Source organism: Passer domesticus, chromosome 1 (assembly GCF_036417665.1).
Source record: "Passer domesticus isolate bPasDom1 chromosome 1, bPasDom1.hap1, whole genome shotgun sequence".
Lineage (NCBI taxonomy): Eukaryota > Metazoa > Chordata > Aves > Passeriformes > Passeridae > Passer > Passer domesticus.
Genome location: NC_087474.1, coordinates 51,710,112 through 51,737,525, shown reverse-complemented (window position 1 = coordinate 51,737,525; position 27,414 = coordinate 51,710,112). Strand labels below are relative to the sequence as shown.

General features: G+C 43.1%; 3 protein-coding genes across 7 annotated transcripts; 1 reads left to right on the top strand and 2 right to left on the bottom strand.

Annotated features, from left to right (window-relative positions):
• Window positions 1-11,468: 11,468 nt before the first annotated feature.
• On the bottom strand, window positions 11,469-15,306 carry C1H7orf25 (chromosome 1 C7orf25 homolog). Of its 5 annotated transcripts, none has more exons than XM_064419861.1 (2): window positions 15,288-15,306; window positions 11,469-13,038 (listed from the first exon to the last, which is right to left on the bottom strand). In XM_064419861.1, exon 2 carries the CDS (start codon window positions 13,020-13,022, stop codon window positions 11,754-11,756), a length of 1,269 nt encoding a protein of 422 aa, XP_064275931.1. In that variant the 5' UTR covers window positions 13,023-13,038; window positions 15,288-15,306; the 3' UTR covers window positions 11,469-11,753. The 5 variants fall into 5 exon arrangements, with proteins under 5 accessions (XP_064275931.1, XP_064275950.1, XP_064275960.1 ...); XM_064419880.1 differs by lacking the exon at window positions 15,288-15,306 and adding an exon at window positions 15,045-15,187; XM_064419890.1 differs by lacking the exon at window positions 15,288-15,306 and adding an exon at window positions 14,879-15,012.
• A 3,291-nt stretch (window positions 15,307-18,597) lies between these two features.
• Window positions 18,598-24,245, bottom strand: PSMA2 (proteasome 20S subunit alpha 2). The gene is made up of 8 exons (XM_064419903.1): window positions 24,095-24,245; window positions 22,297-22,373; window positions 21,623-21,755; window positions 21,134-21,256; window positions 20,712-20,793; window positions 19,577-19,650; window positions 19,076-19,133; window positions 18,598-18,997 (listed from the first exon to the last, which is right to left on the bottom strand). Exons 1-8 carry the CDS (start codon window positions 24,133-24,135, stop codon window positions 18,881-18,883), a joined length of 705 nt encoding a protein of 234 aa, XP_064275973.1. The 5' UTR covers window positions 24,136-24,245; the 3' UTR covers window positions 18,598-18,880.
• A 207-nt stretch (window positions 24,246-24,452) lies between these two features.
• Window positions 24,453-26,750, top strand: MRPL32 (mitochondrial ribosomal protein L32). Its single transcript, XM_064419913.1, has 3 exons — window positions 24,453-24,611; window positions 25,459-25,628; window positions 26,142-26,750. Exons 1-3 carry the CDS (start codon window positions 24,488-24,490, stop codon window positions 26,394-26,396), a joined length of 549 nt encoding a protein of 182 aa, XP_064275983.1. The 5' UTR covers window positions 24,453-24,487; the 3' UTR covers window positions 26,397-26,750.
• Window positions 26,751-27,414: the final 664 nt, after the last annotated feature.

Sequence of the window (27,414 nt, the reverse complement as noted above, 5' to 3'; positions counted from 1 at the left end):
AATCCACTAGATTCTTCAATACCATGCAGTTCCCTCATAGTAAATCCAGTGATTAGTATCTAAATAATTAATTTTTCTTTAGCATCAAGCCACAGTCTGTGGCTATGCCTCCATCTATGCCTTTAATGACTGCATTAGGACCTAGCTTTTTGGGGTTTTTCCCCCTTTATGAAATGACAAAACATAAGTCAGTCCTGTATCTTTGTTTTTGATAAAATAAACAGACTTTGCATCTGAAAATATTTGTCCTTACAAATAGGGAGGATTTTTTTCAACATTTATGGTTTATTTCTTTACCCTCTCTAGTTTGGTTATATTCTATAATGGATGTTAATATTTGGCTTGAGGGCCATATTTGGGAATCTGGGGACAGAAACAGTTGGAGCAAGACATTACCAGGGGCAGCCTTCATTGCTTAAATATGGCTTTTATTCCGTTATGCTGTAAATGTAACTTGCCTTGTTGGCTGGGGCACATAGAAAAATTGCAGCTAAAAGCAATAAACCTGTAACACACTTCTGTCCTCACCATTACTTATTCCACAGGATTCTCATCTCATCTGGCGATTCCTTCAGTAATGTTAACTGTATTTACCTTCAGATCACTGAAGATACTGAATAGTGACAGGCTCTGTATTAATTCTTTAAAAACCCCCACAACCTCAAACAGTAAGAAATCCCACTCAAAATGTATCCCTTCATTACTACTTTTTGAAATTTCCCCTTAACACTATGACTGGGAGTAGTGGAAAAACATTGAAACTAACTTTGTCTCCAGACTAGCAGCTAACCCGAAACCCTGCCTTAAAATGCCAAAATTCACTACTTCAATTTTTTAGAAACTATAACAATGAAATAAACAGAAGAAATTGGGAAGAGCAAGATGAGCAACTGTGCTCAATGAGCCTCATTAAAATGGAAGATATATATTTCAAAACTAAAATAGAGATCCACTGAGGGAGTAACACGACAATTCCTCTTTCCTTGTACAGTAGTAACCCATTAGGAGTAACAAATTCTGCAATATATTTATTTACACTTCTTTCAAAACTACCAGGCCCAGTACCTAATGAAAACTGTAGGAAAAACATTTTCAAGAATGAAAATGAGTTCATCGTCTGCACTGGGGAATCTTGCTCATTGAAGATAGTTATCTGCAGATTTCTGACCTGTGCATCATATTGTTATAGGTGAGTCGGCAACAAATTCTTCCATACTGAAGAAAAATGTTTCCACATTTGAAAAAAAAGATGATGTTACACATCAACATTCAGTTGAAAGCAGTAACACAGGAGAAATCTACTGCAGCAGCCACGTATCAGTAGGTGTTCATGGGCATCAGTATTTCTTTTTCTTCTCAAGAAAAACATAAAATCCTTCTGTTGTAGCATAAAAAGCTTGATTAGAAGAATAATGCCTCAGGCAAACCCTAGAGGTAAGAAGCGACTTGAAAGAAACACTGTGTTCAAAAACTAAGTTGATGCAATATTAAACAAGTGAAATCAGAGAAATAGGGTGGGGGGAAATCTTACAGAGTCAGATTCTGAATTCTTTTACGTTGATTTGACATAGACCTAATTCTGCTAATTACTGCAGAATTGCTAGCTGCAGCAATTACACCACTCACTCATACAAGTGTAATATAGAGAGCCAGGCCCACAATTCTCTATCTGCAACACAGAGAGTTGCTCACACAGCCCTGAGGTTCACTACTCCTTCAGCAGACTCCAAAACATAACTTACCTGAGAGTACCCACTTCCTGGGATGGGGAAGGTCATGGGAACTGAACTCCATGAATGCAATCAGAGCAACTTCTCTGCAGCAGAAATGGCCCTTAGAACAATAATTGTGCTTTGCTGCTCAAACCACACACAGGAGACAGGTCCTCCTTAGACTTTCTGGTGCTGTCCAAACCTTTCAAGTGCATCATTATGGGACTGAGATACCACAAGCTGAACAACACACACACAAGGACACAAGTTTTCAACAATGAAAAAGGAAGTCTTCCCAATAAAATGTTTGACCAAAACATCGCAGTTCTTTCACACTGCTATTATTTCCTTACAACACAGAAGCCAGGTGCACATTTTTTAGTCACACTTCAACTTTCACCTGTTACCCATAAGGATTATTCAATCTGTCAAGTGTCATATCAAAGGATTTTTGAAGATCCTCATTCAAAACCAACAGGATCAATTGCCTGGAGAAACCAGCACTGCCAGAGGCACACAGTGACATCACTATCAGTGCTACTGCAGTTTGGGCCGCCACTGCCCCACCTCTCTGCCCTCACAGTCCTTTACTGCTTGCAGCAAAGGTTATCTCACCCCGAAGCAAGGGCAGGAATTGCCCGATTACAGTCTCTTACAGATCCTACATTCGTTTTGAGAATGTAATTTGATGTTGGTTTTGTAACCTGTTATTTTCAGCCTGATGTCAAAGCACACAGATGTAGGAGCTTGCCTTTAAATACGCAGGGCTTTTTGTCCACCACACATTTCAAGTTTTGCTCCAAAGGCTTGTTCTTTACTTGGCATTTAGGTGACCATGCTGAAAAAGATGACAATCCTCTCAGCACTGCTGATTCTGATCCTGGTTAATCAACTAAAGGCACAAGGTGAGTCAACAATGTATTGGCAAATCCACCTTTCTCAATTCAAGTAAGATTCACATTCATACTGTTCTTACTCCTAGAGTTACTTTTGTCCCTCTCCCTTAACTCCTACTTGGGATCTCTGATCCATAAAAAGTACTATGTACATTTTTGGATATCCCTAGAAATAACTTTTCAAAACATGCTCCTCATCTTGTAAATCCTTTCACTTTATATGTAGGTAACCCTGTTACCCCAGCGCTTGAGGCAGCAAGCGTGGAGCAGAGCAGCGATCCCAGCACGCCACCAAGCACAGAGCTGCCCCCAGACTACAGTGGAGACTCACACAAGGAGAATGGCACAGAGCAAGCTGGGAACAATGGAGTGCAAGAAGGGGAACAGACCTTTTGGGAGCTGAGTGGAGAGTCGAGTGCTGAGTCTACCTCTAAGTCCAGTGTGGAGCCAAGCCAAGAACCAACCCAGGAGTCACCGACTGAAATATCTGGTAAGACCCATTCTATCTTTGATTGTCCATGTTATTGGTTTCTCAGTTCTGTTACTACAATCTCCCACCTTTCCTGCACTAAGGCAGCAGGATGAATTAAAATGCTGCTTTTCCTTGTAGTCTATTTTTGGCAGGATATATGGCATATCAGATATCTAGCCACTCCTTATTTCAAAAACATAAATAAATTGCTGCAACTGAGAGGAAGATGACACTCCTTAAGACAAATTGTGTAATTATGGATGAATGCATTTTATAACTGTATGTGAAGCAAAGACCTCCCCTGACCTGGAAGAGGTTTCTCTTGTGGAGATAGTTAATGCTAGCTTATAATGCACATTTCTAATGTGGGAAAAAATACACAAACCCAACCGCACCAAAAATTAAAACATATTTATATGGTCAAGTTCCATTGTTAGGAAGACCTGCGGTATGTTTGAATGACATTTCACTCTGGTGAACACCATGTTCATAAAGACGGGCCAAATTAACCCCTACAGAAGAAAGACCTGAGGAGGATTTTGGTACCTACACAGTATAAAGTTCTGTGGCCTGTATCTCCATATTTCTCATTACCACACTGAGCTGCTTTATCCTATACTCAGTTTCATCAATAAATAAAGGAGCATAGCTTCATTATCAGATGTTAATTCTTTTGGGAATTTTGTGGGGGTTTTCTTATTTTGTTGATTTGAGGTTTGATTTGGGGTATTTTTATTATATTATTTCATATTACATATTTTGCATGTGAGGATCACTCATCTTCTGTAAGAGACAGTATAAGTAAGGATCATTTAAATATACACAATGGAATAATTAAGCTGGGAGGAGGCGGTTTTGTTTGCTTATTCCTTACGACAGTTTATGCAGGAGCAATCTTAATTTCCATGGCGTTCATAGGTAACAACTTGCAAAGCCCCAAATCACAATTCTGAGCAGTGTAGTAATTTCATATTCACTCTCTCATTTATTTTTTTTTTGTTCTAGAGTAAATTTCAACATTAAAACTTGATGAAAAAGCAACACCCACTCACCTACAGAGGTGATTTCACCACCAAGAACACATGTGAGGTGCCTGTTGCAAGCTAGATGGCAGAGCTATTTCCAGAACTACATCTTGCAGGAAAACTGTAACCATAGCCTTCAGTTCCAGAATCCCATCTAATTCTTGCTTACTTTACCAGATTAATTAGATAACAGCTGACCTGAGCTGTTTTGTTTGCATAATAACCTGAAATAAAGAATGTCATCGCAAGTACATACTTTGTCATTATTTTAAGTCCTTTCCCTGGTTCACTTCAACAAAAAAAAGATTAAAAATATTTTAGGGTGTGTTTTTTCAGGCTTTTTTGGTTTGTTTTTTTTTATGTCACCCCTCAAACATATTCATACAAGTGATGCTTGTGTTTTCTTATTTTATTTCTGTTGTGACCAAGCCTACCTTCAGTTTGCAGGAACTAGAAGCAGGGTTGTGAAAGGATTTTCAGACAGGCTCCAGCTGACTTCAGAATGCTTTACATCTGCTGAAGGTATCCTCAGATGACAGGGGCAGTTTGAAATACAAACCACTATTTAGCTCATTAACTTTTTTAACTGCTGTGGCTACAAACATGCAAAAACTAGCTCTGAGTGTTTTCATGGCTTGCAGGTACAATGGCAAATAAATCATTGATCTTCAAGTTTTGTCAGCCAGAACAACAGCAAGTAAAGAACATATACAGAAACATGATTGTACTAAAAACTTAACTTACTGATTTATTTCTCATATAATATCCAAGTGCTTCCTACTGCCTGGCATCAATTGCAGCATTTTTCATTTAATATTCTTGCTGTTGGAGCAAAGAGAGCAGGCCAAGTGCTGCATAGAACAGAGATGTTAGCTCTCTTTAGAGAACATACAGAAATAATCTAAAATAAATTAGAAGTGTCAGAAGAAAAATGTACCCTAAAAAAAAATTTAGGAATCCATTTTTCCCAAGGAACTTAATGCTGAAAATTTCCACTAAAAAAAAATCCCTCAAAACCCATAGCAGCAAGTGAGACATCTCCATATCCTCTAGTGCCTGATGTAGTGTAGACAAAACAGTTGTGTGATGTTGGAGGAAAGGAAAAGCAATCTTGGATTTCCATTTATTTGAACTAATTGCAAATATAATTTTCCATTTTCTAATGGCTCATCTGCAAAGTCACAAATAAGGGAAGTTCATAATCTAATTCCCTACTGGTGACATTAAGTAAAAGATATCTAAATGAACCAAACCACAACTGGTTTATATGAGCAGATCACCAATATATTCAAAGGCAATATAAAAGCCACTAAATATTATAATCAAAATATATTTTGTTTCCAAGCCAGAATTCTTTCATCTTATAAAACTATTTTTAGAGTCTGTCAACAGTACACTTCTGTTTGACTGATAAGCAAAAAAAAAAACACTGTGAAAAAAAAAAATTAAAAGAACACCCACATGCTGAGGATGTTTTTTTTTGTCTGTTTGTTTGTTTTGGTTTGGTTTTGGGCTTTTTTTTGTTGTGTTTTTTTTTTGTTTGTTTGTTTTGTTTGGGGTTTTTTTTTTTTTTTTTTTGCAAGATGCAACAGAGAGACAGAAAATAACAATAAAACCCTCAAGTTGCCCAGTGGCATGTAGAAAGGGTTTAATATTCCTAAAATATTGCCAATATGATTGGCAGAAATTAGTAACAGAAAGAAAATTGATTCAATAGCAACTACTGTGTCAGTCAAAAAGGGCTGGTAATGAAGAAAATCACCACACGGTGGCTCCAGATACAGAGGCTTTTCAACAGAGTTGCGCTTACAGATCACACAGAAGCGTCCTTGCAAAACAAGTCTGCCAGCTCTGCAGCAGCAGCTGTGAAGGAATACTGCAAGCAGAACTCACTCACTTCTGATCTCTGGAATACAGAGGTCACTTGCTCTGTGGTGACCTCTGTCACAAAGGTAATTTGCTCTGTGTGTGCTTTCTCTGGGTCACCTACCATGTTTAAATGCGGGCCACTGCACCTGAGACTTGGAGAAACTTCTTTAGAGGGTACCCAAGAGCATATTCAAGATTGCTGAATGCAATGCAGCAGGGAAAATGATAGAAATGCATTTCTTTAGAGTCACAGCAAGAAGTGGAATAAAGCAGCTGTCTTCCATTTACTCATTCAAAGCCCTTATCAGGGTGAAAAGGCTGTAAGCATATTAACTTAAATGCAAAGAATTGAAAGGCCATAATGAATTACCATGCATAAGTGCACTATTACCATGCACCTAGCTTTGACTATATTCTATATAGTATAAAACAGATTCATTAGTGAAAAATCACTGGCAAGAAGGAGGCATTGCCAGGAGCATCTGAGGGAGATTTAAACAGCTCCGGGGAACACAAGGGGCTGTTTGAATGGGCAGGGTGCAAAGGTAGAGTGCAAAACTTACAGAGTGAGTGATCAAACTAGAAGAGGAATAAATATGCCTTCAACTCAGTCATTGGGAAAAGGAATTTGATGACCCAGATGGACCTCAGAGAGCAGGAGATAACTGGAGCTGCGCAACCTGTTCTACAAATAAAGAAATTAATGACAAGTTCAACCAAGAAAAGGTGGCAGGTCACAGGGGTGGGTGATTCGGCTTGGTGAAGTACAGAGGCACTCATCTGTTGGCCTGACCCACTCTCAAGGGAGGTGGGCAGCCTTCCAGGAGTCTGGATCTGGGACATTACTAAGAAGCTCCCAAGCCTACTCAAACACAGACTATTACACACTCATAGTGTTCCATGTGGAAGCCAGTGATACAGCTGGCACCAGTCTGGAAGCATTAAGAGGGACTAAGGAGTCCTGGGAGAGATAGTGAAGGGCTCTGGAGTTCAAGTAGTTTTTCCATTAATCCTCCAGGTCAAAGGAGAGAAACTTGAAATATGTAAACAAATCTGGCAGGTCAACAAATGGCTACCCTAGCAAAATAGCCACCAGCCAACAAATGGTGCCCTAGCCCAGGTTTTGGTTACTCAGACTCATAGACTCGCTTTGCCAAGCCTAGTTTACTGGGGGATAACAGGATCTATTCGACAAAGAAGGAAAAAAGTATCTTTGGTGCCATTACTGGATCTTGTGTTCACAAAAGAAAGGAACTGGTGGGGAATGCAGTGCTTCAAGGCAGGCTTGGTTGCAGTGACCAGGAGATGGTGGTTTTGATCCTGAGGACAACGAGAAGAGCACGCAGTAAGCTCACTGCCCTGGACTTCAGAAAGCACACTTTGGCCTCTCCAAGGACCTATTTCATAGAGTCCCATTGGATAGAGCCCTGGAAGGCAGAAGGGCCCAAGATCACTGGCTGAATTTCAAGGATCACCTCCTCCAAGCTCAGGAGCAAGGTATCTCAACAAGGAGACTGAGCAAAAATGCCAGGAGATCTCTATGGATGGATAAGGAGCTGCTGTGCAAACTCAAAGCGAGAAATGAAGCTTTCAGAAAGTGGAAACGAGGACAGAGGGCCTGAAAAGGGCAGGAAAGTTGTATGGGGAGCTAAGGACAAGGGTAGAGAAGCCAAGGCCCAATTAGAACTGTGTCTGGCCAGGGATATTAAGGATAACAGGAAGAGCTTCTATAGAAACATTGCAAGCAAGTGAAAGACCAGGCTAAGGTGAGCCCTTTCCGTAAGGAAAAGAGAGACCTGCCTAGCCTAGACAAAGAGTAGGCTGGAGTTCTCAACAACTTCTGTGCCTCTGTCTTCAATGGCAAGTGCTCCAGCCACACCACCCTGGTCAAGAAAGGCAGATGCAGGGACTGGGAGGATGAAGACCCTGAGCCCCCCGTAGGAGAGGATCAGGTTAGGGACCATGTCAGGTTTGAGAATGTGCACAAGTCCGCAGGACCCAATGAGGCTCATCCATGGGTCCTGAGATAGCTGGCAGACAAAGCTGCTGAGCCACTATCCATCATTTCTGAAAAAATCATGGCAGTCAGGTGATGTCCCTGATGATGGGGAAATGTAACCCCCATTTTTAAAAAGGGGAAAGTGAAAGGCCCAGGGAACTACTGACCAGTCAGTTTCACCTCTGTGCCATGCAAGGTCATGGAGCAGATTCTACTGGAGATGCTAAGGTACCTGGCCAACAAAGAGATGACTGGTAACAGCCAAAATGGTTTTTAAAGGGGGAAATCATGCCTGGCAAAACTACTGACCTTCCATGAAAGGGCTACAGAGTTGGTGCACAGAGGCAGAGCAACTGACATTGCCTAGCTGCACTAAATGCAAAGTGTTTCACACTCCTGCATGACATCCTTGTCCCAGATTGAAGAAACAGGGATTTGATGGATGAACCACTCAGTGGATAAAGCTGGATAGCCAAAGACCTGTGGTCAATGGCTACACACAGAGACCAGTGATGAGTGGTGTCCCTCAGAGATTGGTACTGAGGCTCTTCAACATCTTTTCTAGCAATGTGGACAGGGGGACCAAGTGCACCTTCAGCAGCAGATTTGCTGACATCACCAAGCTTTATGGTGCAACTGACACCATGGAGGGAAGGGATAATACCACGCAGGAGTCGATGCAAACCTCATGAAGTTCCACAAAGCAAAGCGCAAGGTCCTACACCTGAGTCACTGCAATCCCAGACACACCAATGAGTTGGGCAGAGAAGTGATTGAGAGCAGCCTTGCTAAGAAAGACCAGGGGGTGACAGGTGATGAAAAACTCTACACGAGCCAGCTGTGTGTGCTCATAGCTCAGAAAGCCAATTGAATCCTGGGCTGCATCACAAGGAGTGTGGCCAGCAGGTCAAAGGAGGTGATTCTGCCCCTCTACTCTGCTCACATGTGATCCCACCTGGAGTACTGTGCACAATTGTCATGTCCCCAATATAAAAAGGTCATGGAACTGTTGGGGCAAGTCCAGAGGAGGCCACAAAGCTAATAAGAGAACCAGAGCACCTCCCCTATGAACACAGGCTGAGAAAATTTGTGCTGTTCAGCCTGGAGAAGAGAGGGTTGCATGGAGACCTGATGGCAACCTTCCAGTATCTGAAAGGGACGTACAGGGAAGCTGAAGACTTCATCAAGCTGGAGAGAGACTCTACATCAGGAACTGCAATGACAGGACAACGAGTAATTGAAAGAGGGAAAATTTAGGTTAAATATTAGGATTTTTTTTACTGCAAGTGTGGTGAGACACTGGAACAGACTGCCCGGGGAGGCTGTGGATGCCCATCCCTGGCAGTGTTCAAGGCCAGGTTGGATAAGGCCTTGAGCAACCTGCTCTAGTGGGAAGCGTCCCTGCCCATGGCAGGTGAGGTTGGTTCTAGATGATCTTTAAGGTCCATTCGAACCTCTTAACATTTTGTGAATCTATGAAATAGGAAGCTGTCTTTTGGAACCTCAACTTTTACAGCTCTGAGCTGCAGACAAAAAGAACCCCTCCACCCCATGTTATTTGTTCATAAATTATTAACTAGGAGGTTTCCTGTACCCTTTTTCAGGACACGTGATGCAAGACAAACACAGTTTTGAAACACATGGTTCTTCTCCTCTCAGACAGATGGCCTCCCCAAGTCCTATTCCCACACCTACTGCAGAGGAAAGACATCACACAGGTGTCCAGAGTAAGACCTCTCATGGCAGAAATGAAAGGTACTTTCCTTCCAGCTGTTTATAACACTTCACAGACATCTCTGGTTGTTTCTGGTAAATGCATCACACCATGACAGATTACTGCCTCTCTAAGCTCCTGCATGGTGAAGCTTGCGCTGTTAACTACTAAGGCAGATTTGTATTTCTGCAGCACAGCCAATATATTATTGTTTCACTGTGTTGGTCCTCCTCTCCCTTCAGAAGAACTTTCAAGAAAATTAATGGATATGGTGGGGGATGAATCCTGCCATGAGGTTTCATAACACTGTGGTAGACTGTAGAACAACCTAGATGTTTTGTTAGAACTCACCAAGGAACTGAGAAACTTGCAGGTAGTACATTGGATGCTGATGTAGGAAAACCCAAAATCCAGTTCCACCCACGTTAAACGTCATTAACTACTTCAGAGATGCACAGAAAAAAGGGAGCATAGAGAGAGAAGACTGCCCTCCACATTGCTAAAGCTATGCAGCATATGGTTACTGGTGACCACTCCTACCATTTTACTCTACAGGCATAGTAAGAGCAGACCAAGAATCCCACCAACAAGAAGTACACTTCTGCCCCTTGGGAGTTCATCCTACTCAGCTGAACAAGGCATGCCGAGTGGTCTTGTTGGCATTCCAGTATCTCTGCGTCACTGCTAGCAATCAGAAAGAAATGGTTTGAGCCTACAGCTAAGGGCAGCACTGCAGATACATTGTACTGTAGGAAGAAATTTAAGAGTGGAGTGGCAAGAGAATGTTCTTTGCGTGAACTATTAAGCTGCATAATAATGCAATTGTGTTAAACAACAGCTATAAAATATTCAGCAGGTATCTCTTTCACTGACCTGATAAAAATGTATAGCTTGGGGCTCAGAGCTTCACTCTGACATCTCAAGATTTTCCACTAGTAACCTGATGAAAATTAATACCAAAAAGCAAGTGCTGTCATTACTGCATTCTGAAAAAAACCCCACAATAAAGACTCCTACAACCGCATATCTCTCCTAGGCAAAGAAAAAAATATACAGCAGAAGAAATAGTTGTTTATTCTACACTTTGAATAAAAAGAGCAATTACATCACCAGCAAAAAGGCTTCTTTCTTCTACAGAGCCAACTAGGACTTAAGAACATACCCTGCAAATCTCGTCCATCACTCCAACACTAAAGAACCTCACTGAGGCCTTCTAATTCAGATGCAACAAAGCCAGTTTCAAGTTCAACCATGAGTCCTCAGCAAAGAGCACGCTAATATCAAAAACTACCTGGGTGCTGGCTCAGTTTAGGATTCTGTTATCTGAAGCTTTGAGTTGGGCTTTACAACCAGCAAGACAGCATTTGGACAAAGGCTAGAAGACAAGTGAAGCAGATGTGCCTCCTTGGTGTGCTACCACTGGCTGTCCAGTTTAGCCCAAGAGCAACAACGTATTAATGCAAATAAACTCCAACTTAACTGCTTTTTCCAGGAATTTTAGAGCCGTTGCCCAATTCAGCCTAACCACAGTATACATACAGGTTGCTTTCAGTAAGACAAGGAAGGCTTAAATTGGTTCCTAGCCATATCTTCACGAAACATCACACTCCCAAAAAGCATAGGTCTCTGCACAAGGTCCCTCTGAATCAACCAAAATCAAGAGTAGATGGAACAGGAGAAAGAAAGATTTAAGTTCCATGGAAGTCAAGCCCAAAGTTCATTTAAGATGACAAATTTTACCTCTGTGAGGAGGACAAAAATAACAAGGGGACCTCAGTAACTTTGTTTAAACTGAACTTTTTAATGGGGATGGATTCAATTAATACATTGTAAGCCAGTTAAAAATTTTCATTGACTTGTTATTACTTTAGTGAATAAATTAATGGTCAGCTGGACAAAAAATAACCTCAAGGAAGGAGTAAAGATATTACAAATTCCTTGAGGAGCTCTTCCACTGCTAGTTACTGTCACTGTTGATGCACAACCAAAACTGTATTGCTATGACTCTTGTTTCTCCAAATGCTGCAGTACCTGCAGTATTTTCCATTACTAACTCATTTAATGAGTTACACTCCATTATCAGATGGGCAGCGCTTTGGTAGAGGCGTGGCAAAAGATTCTTTGCTTTCTGTCAATGCTCGTGGCTGATGGACAAAAACACTGAACCTGACACCTTGGTTTGCTGCTGCCCTCACAAACCCACTATTTGCAGTCATGGTGATGGCTTTCAAAGTGTCTCCTGTCCCAAAAATGGCTAAAGAGCGGCTGTTGATTTTTGAACTAGCCACTAGTCCTAAGGCACGGTCCGAGGGCTGATCTGGCACCACATTAATTCTTTTAACAAGCAATGCAGCTCGCTCTTTCTCTCCAGGTCCTCCCAGCGTTTCCAAGATGGACTGAAAATCTCTGACAGCAGATTCACAGGCAAAGAGCTCTTTTCCCTCCATGAACTCCTTCAGCTGAGGCAGGACTCTCTCCCTTCTTTCTTGGGCTGCTTGCTCTGTCAGCACTTTTTCTTTGAAGACAAAGTAGCAGCCACCATAGCTCAGCGCAGAGACATAGGTAATTAAGGTAGTGATGTCCAAATTAACTCTGTTGCAGACATTTACTTTGATCTGGGTAGGGAAAGCAATGCTGGCCACTAAATTCTCCCGGTCTACTCTGGTCACCTGCAGGAGTTCAGGGCCTTCTTCATCTGATTCACTGGTGTCAAGGTGCTCATTTTCTGCAGGTGGCTCTACCAGTGAGTTCACAGCAACAACATCTCCTCTCACAGATATTCCCATCTCCTTGAGCCTCTCTGCCATAGGACTGGACACGCTATTGTAGAATGCAAAGATGATGTGGGGATTGCTGTACTCCACTGGCTGCTGACGGCTTGCTTGCAGGAAGTCTTCTGCCTGCTCAATGACACTTTTGTCACCATACTGTCCCCTTCCCAGCCAGATGTTATGCAGGGCCTCAGCTTTACGACCGATGGCCTTCACCCACGTGTGACCTCCGTTTGCAACAACATCTACCACCAGTGTCTGTTTGTCTCCAAACCTGTCCTCGTACGCAAAGACATGGAGGACACTGACAACATCCTCCAGGTTCTCTGCTGACTGAATAATGGCTTGGAGGTGGGTAAGGTTTGTACTCTGCAGATGGGATTCTTTAATGGCCACTTTCCCTGCCTCCACCTTGTATAAGAAATTTAGCTCTGCCTTCAGTTTGCTACATAGCTTTGCCCCACCTTCTATTCTCCTTTTCTGGGACTTGGAAAGGGCTTCAGCTCTCTTAATCAAGTCTTTGGCAACAGCAATTCTTTCACAAAGCAGCGACTGCACAGACATGTTGGAAACATTATTCCTGTCAAGTGAGAACAAAGGAGAAGATTGTTATTGCATGGCCAAGAATAAAAACCGTCAAAAGAGTTCTTTCTAATGGTATACACTCCAGCCTTGCAGTAGACTTAAGCTATTGTAAAGCACAAGGAACTGGAACCTCAACACAAAGTCCTGGTGTTGAGTTCAATTTTTTTCCTTCACCTTTAGAAATCCAACCTACGGCCTCAGAAGACCCCAGTTCTCAGCTAGGTAGCACTTAAGTCTACACACAGACCTTGCAAGCTTGTGGTTTCCCCCCACCTGCCATGTAAGAGACCTTCACTCAGCCAGTCACTTAGAGGCATCTTAACTCTCACAGCTCAGTTGTAAAAGCTGCCATCCAGAGCAAAATCAGAAATCCAGATAATGCCATAAGCAAATCTTGCCTCTCCCTCTCATCACACTTACTGTTAATATTAAAAGCTACCCACTATGCAGATTTCAACCTGCACTGTTCAACTCAGTGCATGAACCCCTCAGAGGGTGGTGAAGCACTGGGACAGGCTGCCCAGTGAAGTTGTGGATGCCTCATCCCTGAAGCGGTAAAGGTCATGGTCAGGTTGGAGGGGGCTTGGAGCAACCTGGTCTAGTAAAAGGCACGACAGTAAAGGATGTCCCAGCACACAGCAGGGGGGTTGCAACTACATTATCTTTAATGTCCCTTCTAACCTAAACCATCATATGTTTCTATTACACAGCCTCATGACAGACTATGAATCATAATTCTAGTATCAGGAGAACCTCTATGCTAAAGTTGCTATGTTTTCTAATTCTACTAAGAGATTTACTGGGCTGCATCTGTTAAATCTATTTTTTCACATCTGTATTACTTTAGCAGTCCTTCCTTAAATAAAGTATTATTGGAATTATTTTACTGAATATGTGCTGTCTTTGAAAATGTAGGATTCATACTATACCAAACAATAGCATATTTAGGGCAGTAACCATTATGAATAGTGAAATTAATAAACTTTTACTCCTGACTACAAGTATAAACACTGTAATTCTTCCTATAATTCTTGCCTAACCTGCATGTTGAAGTAAAGTGGTATTAAAGGACAAGATAAATGAAACTCCAACTGAAAAGGAGCAACAGGACACAGCCAGGTCCCACAACAGGCTCTGCAGGGCAATTCAGTGGCCTGCCTTCAAACAGTGGGCCTCCCCGGCCCTATGTCCAAGTGGAAACATGGAAACATTAACTGCTACTGGCCTGGTCCCCATCCAGGATGAGCAACATCTCCACCTGCTACTTCATGGCCAAAAATCCTGATGCCTTCCAAGACGACTTACTAATGCTCTTCACGGTCCCAGGAGGCCAGAAAAATCAGCCTTTCCCCCTCAAACTCTTTGCCACTGCCACAAACTTATCCTTGAATGTAATGCAATGAGGAAAACCTCTCGATTAGTGATTGGGCACCTCTCCCCACAGCAGCTACAACTCCTACACACACGCACACACAAACACACACAGGCTTCAACACAGAGCATAAATCAAGGCTTGCAGTGACAATAAAACCACACACGCAACTACTTTTTCAGCACAACTACTGTGCAGTACCGCCACTATCAACCACAAGGTCACACACCGTCCCTTGCCTTCGCCCCAGGGCCCGATCTCCCCGGGGCGGGGATCGGCGGCACCGGCGGCCGCTCCCGCCCGCGGCCCGGCCCTCTCCTCTGCCGCCGCTCCGCCATCACGTGTTCGCCGCGCCGGGGAGGCCGCGCCGCCATCTCGGGCGAGGGCACGGCGCCCTCAGCGCTCGCCCCAGCCCGGCTCGGCCCCCCGGCCGCCCCCAGCCTCGCCCTCCGCCCACACGCACCCGCCCGCTCCGCCGGGGCCGGCGTGAGGCCGACCCTTGTCCCTCCTGTTCTCCCCGTCCCCCAGTCGCTGCTTTGCTCGGGCCCGCCTCCCCTCTCCGGGGCTCGCAGCCCCGTTCACTCCCCCGGAGCCGCCGCCTTTCGCCAGTCCCCGCAGCCCGTACTCACAGCCCGGCGGCCACAGCCCTCGGCCCGGGCTGGCGTGGCGCGGCCCGGCCCAGCCGGCACCTCCCCCGGGGCCGCCGGGCGGGGACAGCCGCACCACCCGCCTCGCTCCGGCCGCCCCGGCCCGCGCGGCCTGCCTCTGCTCCGCGGCGTGCCCGCGGCTTATCGCCAAAACCCTTCAAGGGCGAAATGCATTACTTCAGGTCAGACACTGTCTCAGAATATTCTTGGTTGGGACGAACTCACAAGGATCGTTGCGTCCAATTGCTGGTCCTGCCCCGGACAGCCCCAAGAGTCACACCGTGTGCCTCTGCATTGTCCAAAAACCTCTTCAACTGTGTCAGACATAGTGTTGGGGAGTTTGTTTCACTGCCCAACCACCCTCTGTGTGAACTTTTTTCTAATACCCAACCTAAATCTCCTATGACACAGCTCTAGATCAGTCCCACGATCCTGTCCACTGGTCACCACAGAGAAGGGATCAGTGTCTGCCCATCCTCTTCCCCTCATGAAAAAGTTGCAGTTTCAATGAGGTCTCCCTTCAGTGTCCTCCAGGCTGAACAGACCAAGTGATCTCCACTGCTCCTCATACAGCTTCCCCTCAAGGCCCTTCACCATCTGTGTTGCCCCTCTTTAGATGCTCTGTAGTTGCTTTCTTATAGCGTGATGCTCAAGAACAGCACACAATATTCAATGCGAGGCTGCAATAGCATAGAATAATGGGGACAGGCCAGAGACAAGTTAGCCTTGGACTTTTAACTTCACTGGAGAAGCAAGAGCCCTGGCTCCATGCATGGTGGATCTGTGCATGTTGGGTCTGTTACATTTGGAGAACACAAATGGACTGTACTAAACCATTCTGTGAATACGTGAGCAAGTGTCCCCAGTATCTGCCCAAAGTTGCTGCCTGCCTCCATGCAGCAGACATGGCTATGGTCCCACTCCTCTCCATGCAGCAATACTCCCTTACAGTGTGGGAGAGACTTGGCTTCTGAGTGCCAGTTCTTGCAGGGAGAGATGATCTCTACTTGTCTGAATGATTTCACAAGATCTGGAAAGCAATAGTAAGCCAAAGCAAGTTGTAAGGGGCTTACTGCACCTGTATGCCTTTTACTGTGGGTGATGGCACACTGGAACAGGCTGCCTGGAGAAGTGGTGGTCTCCCTCACTGGAGCTATTCAGGAACCATCTAGACACAATCCTGTGCCCTCTGCTCTAAGATGATTCTGCTTGAACAAGGAGGTAGGACCAGATGTCATTCTGTGATTCTGTGACTTAAAGTAGTAACTTCATTAAATGAAGTCACTGTTCTCAGATCCCGATCCCACTTGTTAAATGAAGTCCAGTTCTCATAGGTGTCACACTATCCTGAGGACCTTGGGAGCAGATCTTCTTCCAGGATAAGCAAATCAACATTACATGCTGCAAGCAACGAGTGTCTCTTCTTCTTCTTTCAGATGACTGCATTAGTAGGAACAAGTTAAATGAAACAAAGTTATAATTCATAGTAAGCTGAAGTAATCAAGCCTGTAATTTGTCATTTCTCACAGAGGAACAATGTTTGTCTGTCTTATTGCACCTTGACCCCTTTATGCAGTTTCTACAAAATATTTTAAAAAAAGCTAATCTCATGTAACTAAAGGGTGCACTTCTTGAAAATTACCACAATCACCATATAATTTGGCAGTCCACTGCACTAGTATTACTCACTCCTGAAATTATTTTAAGAAATACATCTTCAAGTTAAAAATACTATTTCCTTAGATTTTAAATGGAAAACACGTTAGTTCTCTGGAGTTTAAAGATTTCCCCTTAAATAGCAGATAAAATTTATCTACTATTCTAGACATGCAGTTAAAAAAAGAACCCTGCACTTAAACCACACCATTTTCCCCACCAGAGCAGCATAGTATCAAGGTCTATCTGACTACCATAAGGAAATTATCTAATACTCTAAATAAAGCCTGAATTCAAAATAGTATGCATATTGTTTCCAAATTACACCAAATGCCATGAATTCTGATTCTCTGCAGGGTTTAAGTATTACCAAGGAGCTCTGGGACTGTTCTTAATGGTGCAAAAACAGTCACCAGCTTGGCTTATCAAAGTGAAAACCACTGGCAGCAGACCAGAGACCTATTCATATCGTTTAACACAAAACAAGGAGCAACTTACTGTGGTTTGAAACTTGCTTTGGTTTCAACTACCTTTCATAGGATGTTCTTTGCTCCTCAACTGTTTGTATTAGCAGAGACAACTAAACCACTGCAGTCAACTTCGGAAGTACCTACCCGTATTTTTGCATGCAGAAAACTCTTGAATATTTATACATTATTAAAAAAAAACTAAGTGTGCCTAAATATTCTACATCAAAGATGCAGCAATATAAAGCTTTCAGTTTCAGATCTGAATATATTTATTTTCTCTAGAATAAGAATCGGAGTATGGCCTGGTTTTCAGACTAGAATACTCAAAAAGTGATCTGGCAGAACTCTTAATGAACCATTTCGACAGAGCTTTTATTTCTGACATTAGGAAATAAAAATTCATTTCTGGCATGCTTCAGAAATTCTTATTCACCTGATGATAACAAAACCCATCAGAAGACAGACATTGGAAAGCACAGGTCAACCAGCTTATACACTATTTCTACTGGTATTCTGTATTTTCTTCACTAGTTATGGCTGGCTGATGAGGGACCTGCCAGGCTGCTCCCCTACATCCTTGGCCTTACGGACAAGCAGACTGATTCAGCTGCTGCTCCGAGTTCATTATCAATGTTTTAACAATCAGATTGCTTTAAAAATACAAAATCTGAAAACAGTAACTTAAATTGCTGCAGACCAGATTATTTCTGTTAAAAAAAAGTGTATTTATCCCATTTCTTTTGTGGTAAATTATAGGTTTTTATGACTTGAATGACTCTACACATGTAACAAACATATTGATATATCCACTCAATATCTGTAAAAATGCACAAATTAAATGTTCCTTTCATTACATCTTCAGAATTATCTTGCAAGTTGGAAAATACTTTAGCATGATTCAAGGGATAAAGTAATTACATTACATACTCTCACATTCTGTTTTGTAAATCCCATTGATTTTTATTGATAGTGATAAATGCATTTAGTTTTCAGTAAGAGTTACTGTTTCTACTTTTCCTAACAATATTTCAAGATTGAAAAGGTGCAATTTCAAGGGCCAAGAAAATAACTCAAGTAAAACAAGTTCTTAGGACACAAAGACCAGGACGGTCAAAAGCAGAGTGACTCAATCAGATCATAGTACACGTCTCAAATGGAATACTTTCCTGCCCTTTTGTGAAAGTACATGATGTTGTGCATCCCATAAAACTATTTCTGGAGGTTAATTAACATTTAAACAATATTCCAAAGTGAAAAAATTATCACTCAACATTTAATTTTTTTAAAAGAAGGCTGAACATAAGTTCATCATGGCTGTATATGAAAAACTGCTTCCTCAGCAATAAGGATGCTGAAATCTAAGTTTTATGTAGATAAACAGGCTAGGATTGAAAAGACACACAGACACCTTCCCCCAAAACAATGGCCTCTGATTTTATTCTTTAGCCTTTTTCAAGCTGTCACTATAACTTTACAGTTTGTACAGTATTTTGTGTATCAAGGGAAAAAATTCTCTTTAACAAGATTCCATGTATTACAATATCAAGGACCGTTGTATTTGCACCCATGATGTTTAAAAAATCTCTCAGACAAACCATGTAGAAATAAGTATGCAAAAACTGCAAAGAAAAACATTTAAGTAGCCAAAATTAAAAAGACCTTTGTGTGAACCACAGTCTAGCTTGGTTTCTACTAGGCTATTGCAGCCAAGTAGTCCTTAACCTCAGTTGGAGTGAGCCTCCTAAAACCAGCTTCATTACAGATGCCAACTTCAATGTTGTCTTCTGTCATTTGCCCTTCAAAGCTCTCCTATCAAAAAAAAACCACAGTTCAGTGAACCATGTCAGTAAAGACATAAGAAACTTCTTTCTTAAATAGTTTGCTAACCTTTAGTGTTAAGATAGCAGTATGAATGGCATCTTCAAGCTCCAGATCTTCATTGTATCTGTAAACAGACACGCATTTATTTCAGCATAGGACAAAAACCTTTACAGATTTTAATAATCCTGGAGTCTCTAAAATCCCAAAAACTACTAAAATCTGTTTCTCATACAAATTTTATTTGTAAGCATAGTGGCATTAATGGTCAAAGTTATTATTTGTTAAAAAAAATTCCCTACTTTTCCTACTGACACTGTAGATAACATTGCTGCAAATGTAATGTTTAGTGCACTCAAGTAACTCTACATAAACACAGAAGATGGAGTTTAAATAAATTAAACTTCCTGCGCACTTATAAACAAGTACACTAGAAGCATCACACCTTAAGTATTTTAAAACTTTGTTCTTGGAATTTAAAAAGCGTACATTTTTTTTTAAAATCCATCTATTTTATATGGAACCTGAACAAAACACAGTGTTCTTTCAGAGAAGTATCAAATACATTACCTTTTCTCAAGAAATGTTTTCCCATTGACGTAATTTTTTCCCATTGCTGTTGCTTTCCAGGCAAAATAAGCTCCCTGTAAAAGCAGTAATCTATTAATTGAATTGTTTTGTGTAACTTAGTGAAACACTATGTATTCAATTACTTGGTAAAAAAATACAGCAGCAATTAGTAAGATACTGAGTGTTCTGAGTCTACAGGAGACAATTTTGATCATTGAGACTAATTTTATACAGGAACATATGCTGTGAAACTGTACAAGATGTGTATTGCACCCCACCTATTTTCATCCACCCACTACTTTGAAAGATGCATTTAGTAAGTCATTAGCATAGTTTTGATTTGGGATTCCTTAACCAGAAATAGTTTGTTTGCCTTTGAGAAAGTGTGCACTCAAATCCTTACTGACGCTCACCCCACATATTCTTCTTTTTGAAGATAAAGTAAAGTAATATAAGTGACTTGTTGCAAATCAGCCATCTGATTTATGTTCACTACTACCAACATTTGCTTCTATTCCCATGAGCCGTTCTTTGCCTCCATCAAACTGCCTTAAACAAGGCATCTGCATTTTGCTTTTTACACTGAAGCATCAGATAATTCAAACCACCAGAAGCTGCAATAAGCACTATAATCAATGACCTCATTTTTTCATCTGAAGCCACACACATCATACGTGCATCCAAGGGTAGTTTTTCAGAAGTGCAGTGCAAACCCAGCTAAAAATCTCATTTAAATTGACCACTGTCATTAAATACCACAGCATGTGCATTACATTTCACAATGCTACAGGTTTTGGCTTAACTTCCATCCAGTTTGAGCAGTATAAACAGTCAATTTATTTTTTCCTAGTAGCTGTTACAGAACGTCATTTTTGCTGGCACTATCACCTAGGTGGGAAGGTGTGAAAAGGGATGACCTCCCTCAGAAACAGCTGCCATCTCTCAAAGCAGCACAAGAACATGTAGGCACAGAACGATGCAGGCTTGCTCCTAGCACCTACTGAAACGACTTCTGAAGTTATCTTTCATTCTAGCTGTGTATTATTATTCTCATCACAGAAAGTACTTCATGAGCACATGCAAAGTTTCACATGTTTTGTCAGAACAGCAGAACGTACAAGTGTAAGATACTTACAGATGGATCCGACTGAAATAAATACGGCCGCCCTTCATTCCAGCCACATATTAGCAGTGATACACCAAAGGGACGAACACCACTACAGGCAAAAAACGTAATGAATTATCCAGTGAAAGTCAAAGGTGACTAATTATTCTGGACATGTTTACCTTCTCCCCAGACCAAGGCTGTAATGAGGACGAGTCAACCAACAGAACAAAACCGAAAGTGTCCTGCCTTGGCTGACATGTCTGTGTGCAAGATATGGAGACCATTCTCACCCACTGCAAATCAGTGCTCCTCCCACTGGTACACTTTCTGTGCACATTCTCCACTGAAAAACTGCCTTTTCCACAAAACCCCCAATCACTGGGTAGCTCTTACTCATTACATTTAAATACCACAATCTTTCCAAGCAGCTCTGCAATCCCAGCACATACCCAGACTGTGTGTACTCCTGCATCACAGAGGCAATTCTCTGTACTAGCTGAGCTGTTGGAATGGGCTCATGATAAACCAAGTAATACTGTTGGGCCAGCTTCCGAGCTCTGTGCACAAGTACTCTGAAAACAAAGAAAAAGTACTATGTCAGAAAAATTCCAACTAGAACGGAAAAATCATAATAATAAGTATCTATTCAGGAATTGTACATTTGGCATAACATCAATGTAAGACCACAAGACCATGCTCAGTTATCTTTATCAAACAAGTAATTGCTGAAATATTTAAAGTTGAATTACACTGCTTCCATTTTTTATTTATTTGACAAGTTAATGAATATATTAAGAAAAATTTCAAGTGAATGTCATTTACAGTGCAATATACTATTATGACATACACTTAGAAAGAAACAGCTAATTGCTATCTGTTACTTAAACTTCTTGTATGAATATGCATCTAAACGGTGCTCAAACAGAATGTTTTAATACCTGTAATCTGGACCCATACCACTGTACACTAAACCTATATGTTTGGTAATTGGTTCTACTTTGTGGACGCTCCTTTCATCGTACAGAATGGACTTCTGCTTCTTCTCAGTTGCCAACACCACTCCATTTGCAGCTGGAAAAGAACAAAAATATTTAAAAATTAAACTAAAATTAGCAGTCAAAACACAGAATGAGCTTATTAAACTGTAAAAAATGTCTTCCTTTCTTTTTAAAAGCTGTTCAAGCTTACAACCAGGTTAAAGACAGATACTTTGATGAATACACCCCACACGTTGTTTCTTTTTTTAAATAACCAAACAGCTCTCATAATTCCATTCTGAAGAGTCTGTAGAACATTAATAATTGAGCAATCTAACTAGCTTTTGTTGTGTGTGTTAGTTCGATATATATATGGAGAGGAACATTCAAAAAAAACCCAAAACCAAACATGCACCAGCTGAATGTCTCCAAAATCACCCAAAAAAAGAACCCCAGGAAGCATAAAACTTATTAAAACATGTGAAAATACAATGAAAGAGTAATAAAATATTTAACAGAGAGAAAGACAAAGAATGATCCAATACAAAAGACCCAGTACGTACATGATCCAAACTGGTTTAGTTCTCGCAAAAAATAGACAAAATCCCAAATCCTTCAGTATTGTCAGGACATACCTTTAATCCCAACTGATGGAGCTCCTGCAGCTACTGCAGCCAAAGCATATTCAATCTGAACAAGCTTTCCAGAAGGACTAGAAAGGAAGATGCAAAATAAATTTTTCCATTCAGTGGGAAAAATCTTCAGGGTGTATCATGACTTTCTATTGAAATTACACTGTATGTGTGGTTTCCAAAAGCTTTCAAGACACTGATGTTCACTGCTGAAAGGAACCAGTAAAACACAGCTCTGCTTTTTGACTGACAAGCACACAAGGTCAATGGCACAAAACAGCAACAACTCCTATTCTGTTCCCAGCAATCCTGCATTTTCTTTTAATGATCCACCTTATTCTGGTAAGGGATGTGGAATCATCCAAATGGAGCTATAGGTGTCAAGCAAAATAAGTTACAAAGTAACTTATTCAGAAGGAGAGGGGTGGAGGGGTCCATTCTCCATCCCCAGTAAGGAGAACACCAGAGACAGCCACTCACTGGATAAGAGAGTGCACAAGTGATTTTCCAAGTGGATCTGTTCTCTAGGCTGTATTCCAGACACTGCTGCTTTAATAGTTGCACAAGTAAAATGGGATATTATGTAACTCAGTGCTTAGAGGAAGAAAACAAAGCAAGGAATAATCAATCAGTATAGTCACTTATGCACTGAGGAAACAAGGTGTAAGGGTGACAAAGTTGTCATTCTGGCTTTCCCACTGCAAACTATAACAATCAGAACAATCACTCCAAGCACACAGTGCTTCTGTTAAATACAAACAGTTTGTGATTCCCTTAGGAAATAATTTCTGAAAGCTTATAAACAATTCAATCTACTTGAGCAGAACAAGCATGTTAGGCTGCTCCCATCCATTAAGAACATTCTTTTCATCATTTTAGGTTACCAACTGGTTCATTTGCTCATCTGCAGCAAGCCTTTAGCAATCCCTTTAGCAATTACACAGCATGGTTCTCCACTGAGATTAAGAGGACACCTTCCCACGAGCAGCATAAAGGTTCTTTTGTCCAGTTTTATTTTTATATATGCAACATATGTCTGAATACCTTAATAGTTTCAAAAAATGAATGGAAGGTAATTTCCTTTACTATGAATTAATCTTCAGTCTAGGTGTTAGAGCAACACCCCAGCAGACCCCGCTCCAATAGCACATTCACTCTGTGCAGGCCATCATTCCACATTCAGGCTGTGCACAACACCAAGTGCAAGGAGGGCAGCCACTGCCAAGCACAGCAGGAAGGAACACAAACTATTTTCAAACTCATCTGCTTCACTCATTCCCACATCTGAAGCAAGCTCTCAGGACACCACAGCTCACTGTCATCACGTATTTCCAGTTAGCTCAGAATCACAGAATTATTCCCCAGCCTATACTGTGTGTGTGGTGACCCCGAGCTTGCTAAGTAAGGCACGGCCAGCATCCAGGCAGTCCTTAACGCGGTCCTACAGCAGCTCTGTCTCACAGCAACGCGGAGACACAAGCGGCGCCCGCACCGGGGCCCGAGGTCAGCGACAGACCCCAGGGGGACCCAGGGCCCTCCCCGCCGCCCTTCAGGAAGTCTCTGGGCAGCTGCGTGTCCCCCTCGGGCCCCGACCCCCGCCGCTCTCCCCACGCCCGTCACTCCTGTCCAGGTCGAGCCCCCGGTGCCCCCCAGCGCTCGCAGGCCCGATGACTCTGCAAAGCGCCCCCTCGGTCCTGCCTCACCGGCAGGCCGCTCTGCTCTGGCTGCGCGCCGTTCTCCCGCTGGCCCGGCATCCCGCCCGCCTGCGCCTACGAGCCCGCAGCGGCCCCTGCCCCGGCACCTGAAGGTGGTGAGGGAGAAGCTGTAGCCGCGCTCCGCCATTTTAGCACCAGCCCCTGCGCTCCCCGCGCCGGCTTCTCGGCGCAGGCGCGGACGGCGCTCACCGCTCCCAGCGCGAAAGCACAGCGAGCGCGCTGATTGGCGGGGTGGTGGCCTCTGCCCGAGAGTGCCGGGATGGGGTTGGCGACGAGGCGCGCCGTGAGGCATGCTGGGAGTTTGAGTCCTCCATCCGCCCTATAGCACTCCGCCCTCCTGGTAGCGAGAGCGCTGCTGGGACTTGGAGTCCTACTGCTGTCTCCCTGCAATGTCGGGATAGGATGGGGACACTCGGTTTCCCAGAAGGCTCAGGAACAGCGTCGTCTCCCCTGAGGGCGCGGCGGGGCCGTGTGGGGCTATGGCGGTGCTGGTCCTGGTCCGCTCTCCGCTGCCGCGGCTTCGCGCCCTGCTGCAGCGCTGCTGGGGGCGGCTGGAGCGCGGCCTCGGGCCGGGTGTCTTCGGGGGCCGGAGCCCGCCCTGGGGTAGGTTCCGGGCTCTTCTCCGCCCAGCTGAAGGAACTGGACGCGTTCCTGTGTCACCTGCTTTGGGAAGGGTTTGGCGTAGATAATCTTAGAGTTCCCTTCCAACGCCATCGATTCTGTGATTTTGTGAGAGGGCGACGTCGGGGCTGAGGACTCGTTTTACTTCTGAAGGGCGTAGGGAGGCAGGGAGGGCGCTGGGGTTAGTGAGGGAGCGGGGCGGGGGAGCCGCTCTGGCCCTGCTTCGTGTGGGGTTTCCTCGACCGCACGTAAATGGGGCTTGGCTGTAAGGAATTTCAGGTCTCAGATTATTCTGAGCTGGACGGGGCACACAAGGATCATCAAGTCCAACTCAGCCCTGCACAGGACAGCCCCAAGAGTCACACCATGTGCCCAAGAGCGTTGTCCAAATGCTTCCTGAACTCTGTCAGGCTTGGAGCTGTGACCGCTTCCCTGGGGAGCCTGTTCCAGTGCCCAGACACCTTCTGGGGGAAGAACTTTTTCCAAATGTCTGACCTAAACCTCCCCTGACTCAGCTTCATGCCATGCCCTTTAGTCCTGTCGCCACAGAGAAGACATCAGTTCCTCCCCCTCTCTTTCCCCTCATGCAGAGGTTGTAGAATGTGATGTCTCCTCCAGGCTGAACAGATGAAATATCCTCAGCTGCTTCTTGTATGGCTTCCCCTCCAGGCCCTTCACCATCCTCATGGTCCTCCTTTGAATGCTCTGTAAGAGCTTTATATCCTTCTGATGTTTTGGTGCCCAAAACCGAGCACAGTATTCAGTGGAAGGCTGCACCAGTACAGAGCAGAGTGGGACAATCACCCCCCTCTTTTCCTTTCTCCTGCAGGACCAGCACTAGCTGTGCAAGGTCCAGCTCTTGTTCCACAAGGGATCAGTGACGCTGAGGCACGGAGCCCGCTGGAGAGCGTGGTGTGGATGGCGGCGCCCAAGCATCGGCGCACCATCGAGGTGAACCGCTGCAGGCGGAGGCATCCCAGCAAGCTCATAGAAATAAAGGTAAGCAGCAAAGCCCTGCCTTTGGACAGCCATTGCAGAGGGAAGGACTGACTGCAAAAGCTCTCTGGAGTTTGTTTATAAATCAATGAGCTTAAAAGATGCTATCATCTTTAAAATCCTTTGTAAATCCTTTGTAATTCATGTGTGACAGAAGTCTGAGGTTAAACAAACAGTGACACTTGAAGTGCAAGCCAACAGAATGTGAATTTTGGCTGAACAGATAATGTAAATGGAAAAGGCCTACATTTCTGCGCATCTAATTGAGTCCATTGGTCTTTAGTCTTCCAGACATAATTAGGATAATGATTTAGACACTGAATTTAGAGGTCATTCTTAGTAGTAAGCATTTGACACAGCAACACATTACAGAAAAGTTTGTAGAAGAATACCTTTTGAAATGGTAGGTGAATTTCTCTTATTTAACATTTTTATTTGTAGTAGTTCCCTGTTTCTTTTTTTTTTTGCTGTTGCTGTTGAAATTACAAAATTTTCTGTTTTCCACTGTCATTTCAGAGGAATATAGATGTTTGTCCTGAATGTGGAAACTTGAAGCAGAAACACGTCCTTTGTGGCTATTGTTACGCAAAGGTCAAAGAAGAAACTCGACTGATACGGATGGAAATATACAAGAAAGAAGGAGAACCATTTAATGCTCCAACTGTAGAGACTGTTGTCCTTTATGAAGGAGAAAAACCCACAGAAAAAGATGAAGGAAAGCGGATCATCGAAAGAGCCAGGAAGCGTCCATCTTGGTTTGTTCAAAATTGATGCTGTAGAATTAATGGTAGCCAAAACAGTTCCTGCAGGAAGAGAATTCATGATTTTCAAGAATGTTTTTCTCGTTCACTCAGTGGGAACAGAGCTCCTCTAAACTTTTGGGAAGCCCACTTGAATTTTGTGTCATGATTTTCCAGTCAGATGTTGTTTCTCCAGCATGCAGTGGGAAATGCTTCTCAGTGATACATCACAGCATCAAGAGAGAAATCAGGATCTGCCTTGGATTTGGATATCTGCATACCATACTCTGAACAACTTGTATGCTAATGTTCTATGCTGGTTTTGTAAGTAACAGCTTTTAAATTCACAGATGTACAATAAAGTTTGTTAAGTGTCCCAGGGAAATTTGCTTTCTGGTTTTGGCTCTACTCTTTTGGAGGGAGAAAAATGTTTAAAAGTGATATTGATCAGAAACAAAGGATATTTTCAAGGAAATATGCAGTTATTTGGTTATTTCCTCTGTGTGGATCTCTCTTCATTGTTGCTGTTTGAGATAATTTGTGATAGTCCTAGGTTTGAGCAAAATAGTGGTTGCCACACAGTATTTGCATTTTTTTCTGCACTGGATGAAGGTTGAATATTCCTTGCTGTTGTCAGTATACAAAATAATTCTATCTTAAAGGGATGTGGAAAGCCTGTTCCCCCCTCCCCACTGCCCTTGTCAGTGTACGCTTGAGTAAAAAACCAAATTTAAATTTAATGACTGGAAATCTGTAAATGTGACAGGGTCAAAGCTGTTTCTTTGCAGCTGTTCAGTAGTCTGGGTGGTCAGTGTGTGCTTCGAAAACCACGAGCAGCCACGGTGCCTTCAGCTGGAGTCCTGGGCAGAGAGGGGGCAGCTCTGCCTCCACTCTCCATTGGTGCCCTTCAGAAGTGCAGCTGCAGCACCTGCCTGGATTTTCATTTTAGCTTTAGCCACACAGCAGCTTTAGGGGTTTAAGCACAGACCACTGCTTTAGGGGTTTAAGCCTGTTTTCAGTTTTTGTTTGCTGCCTGGAGAAAGAGACCA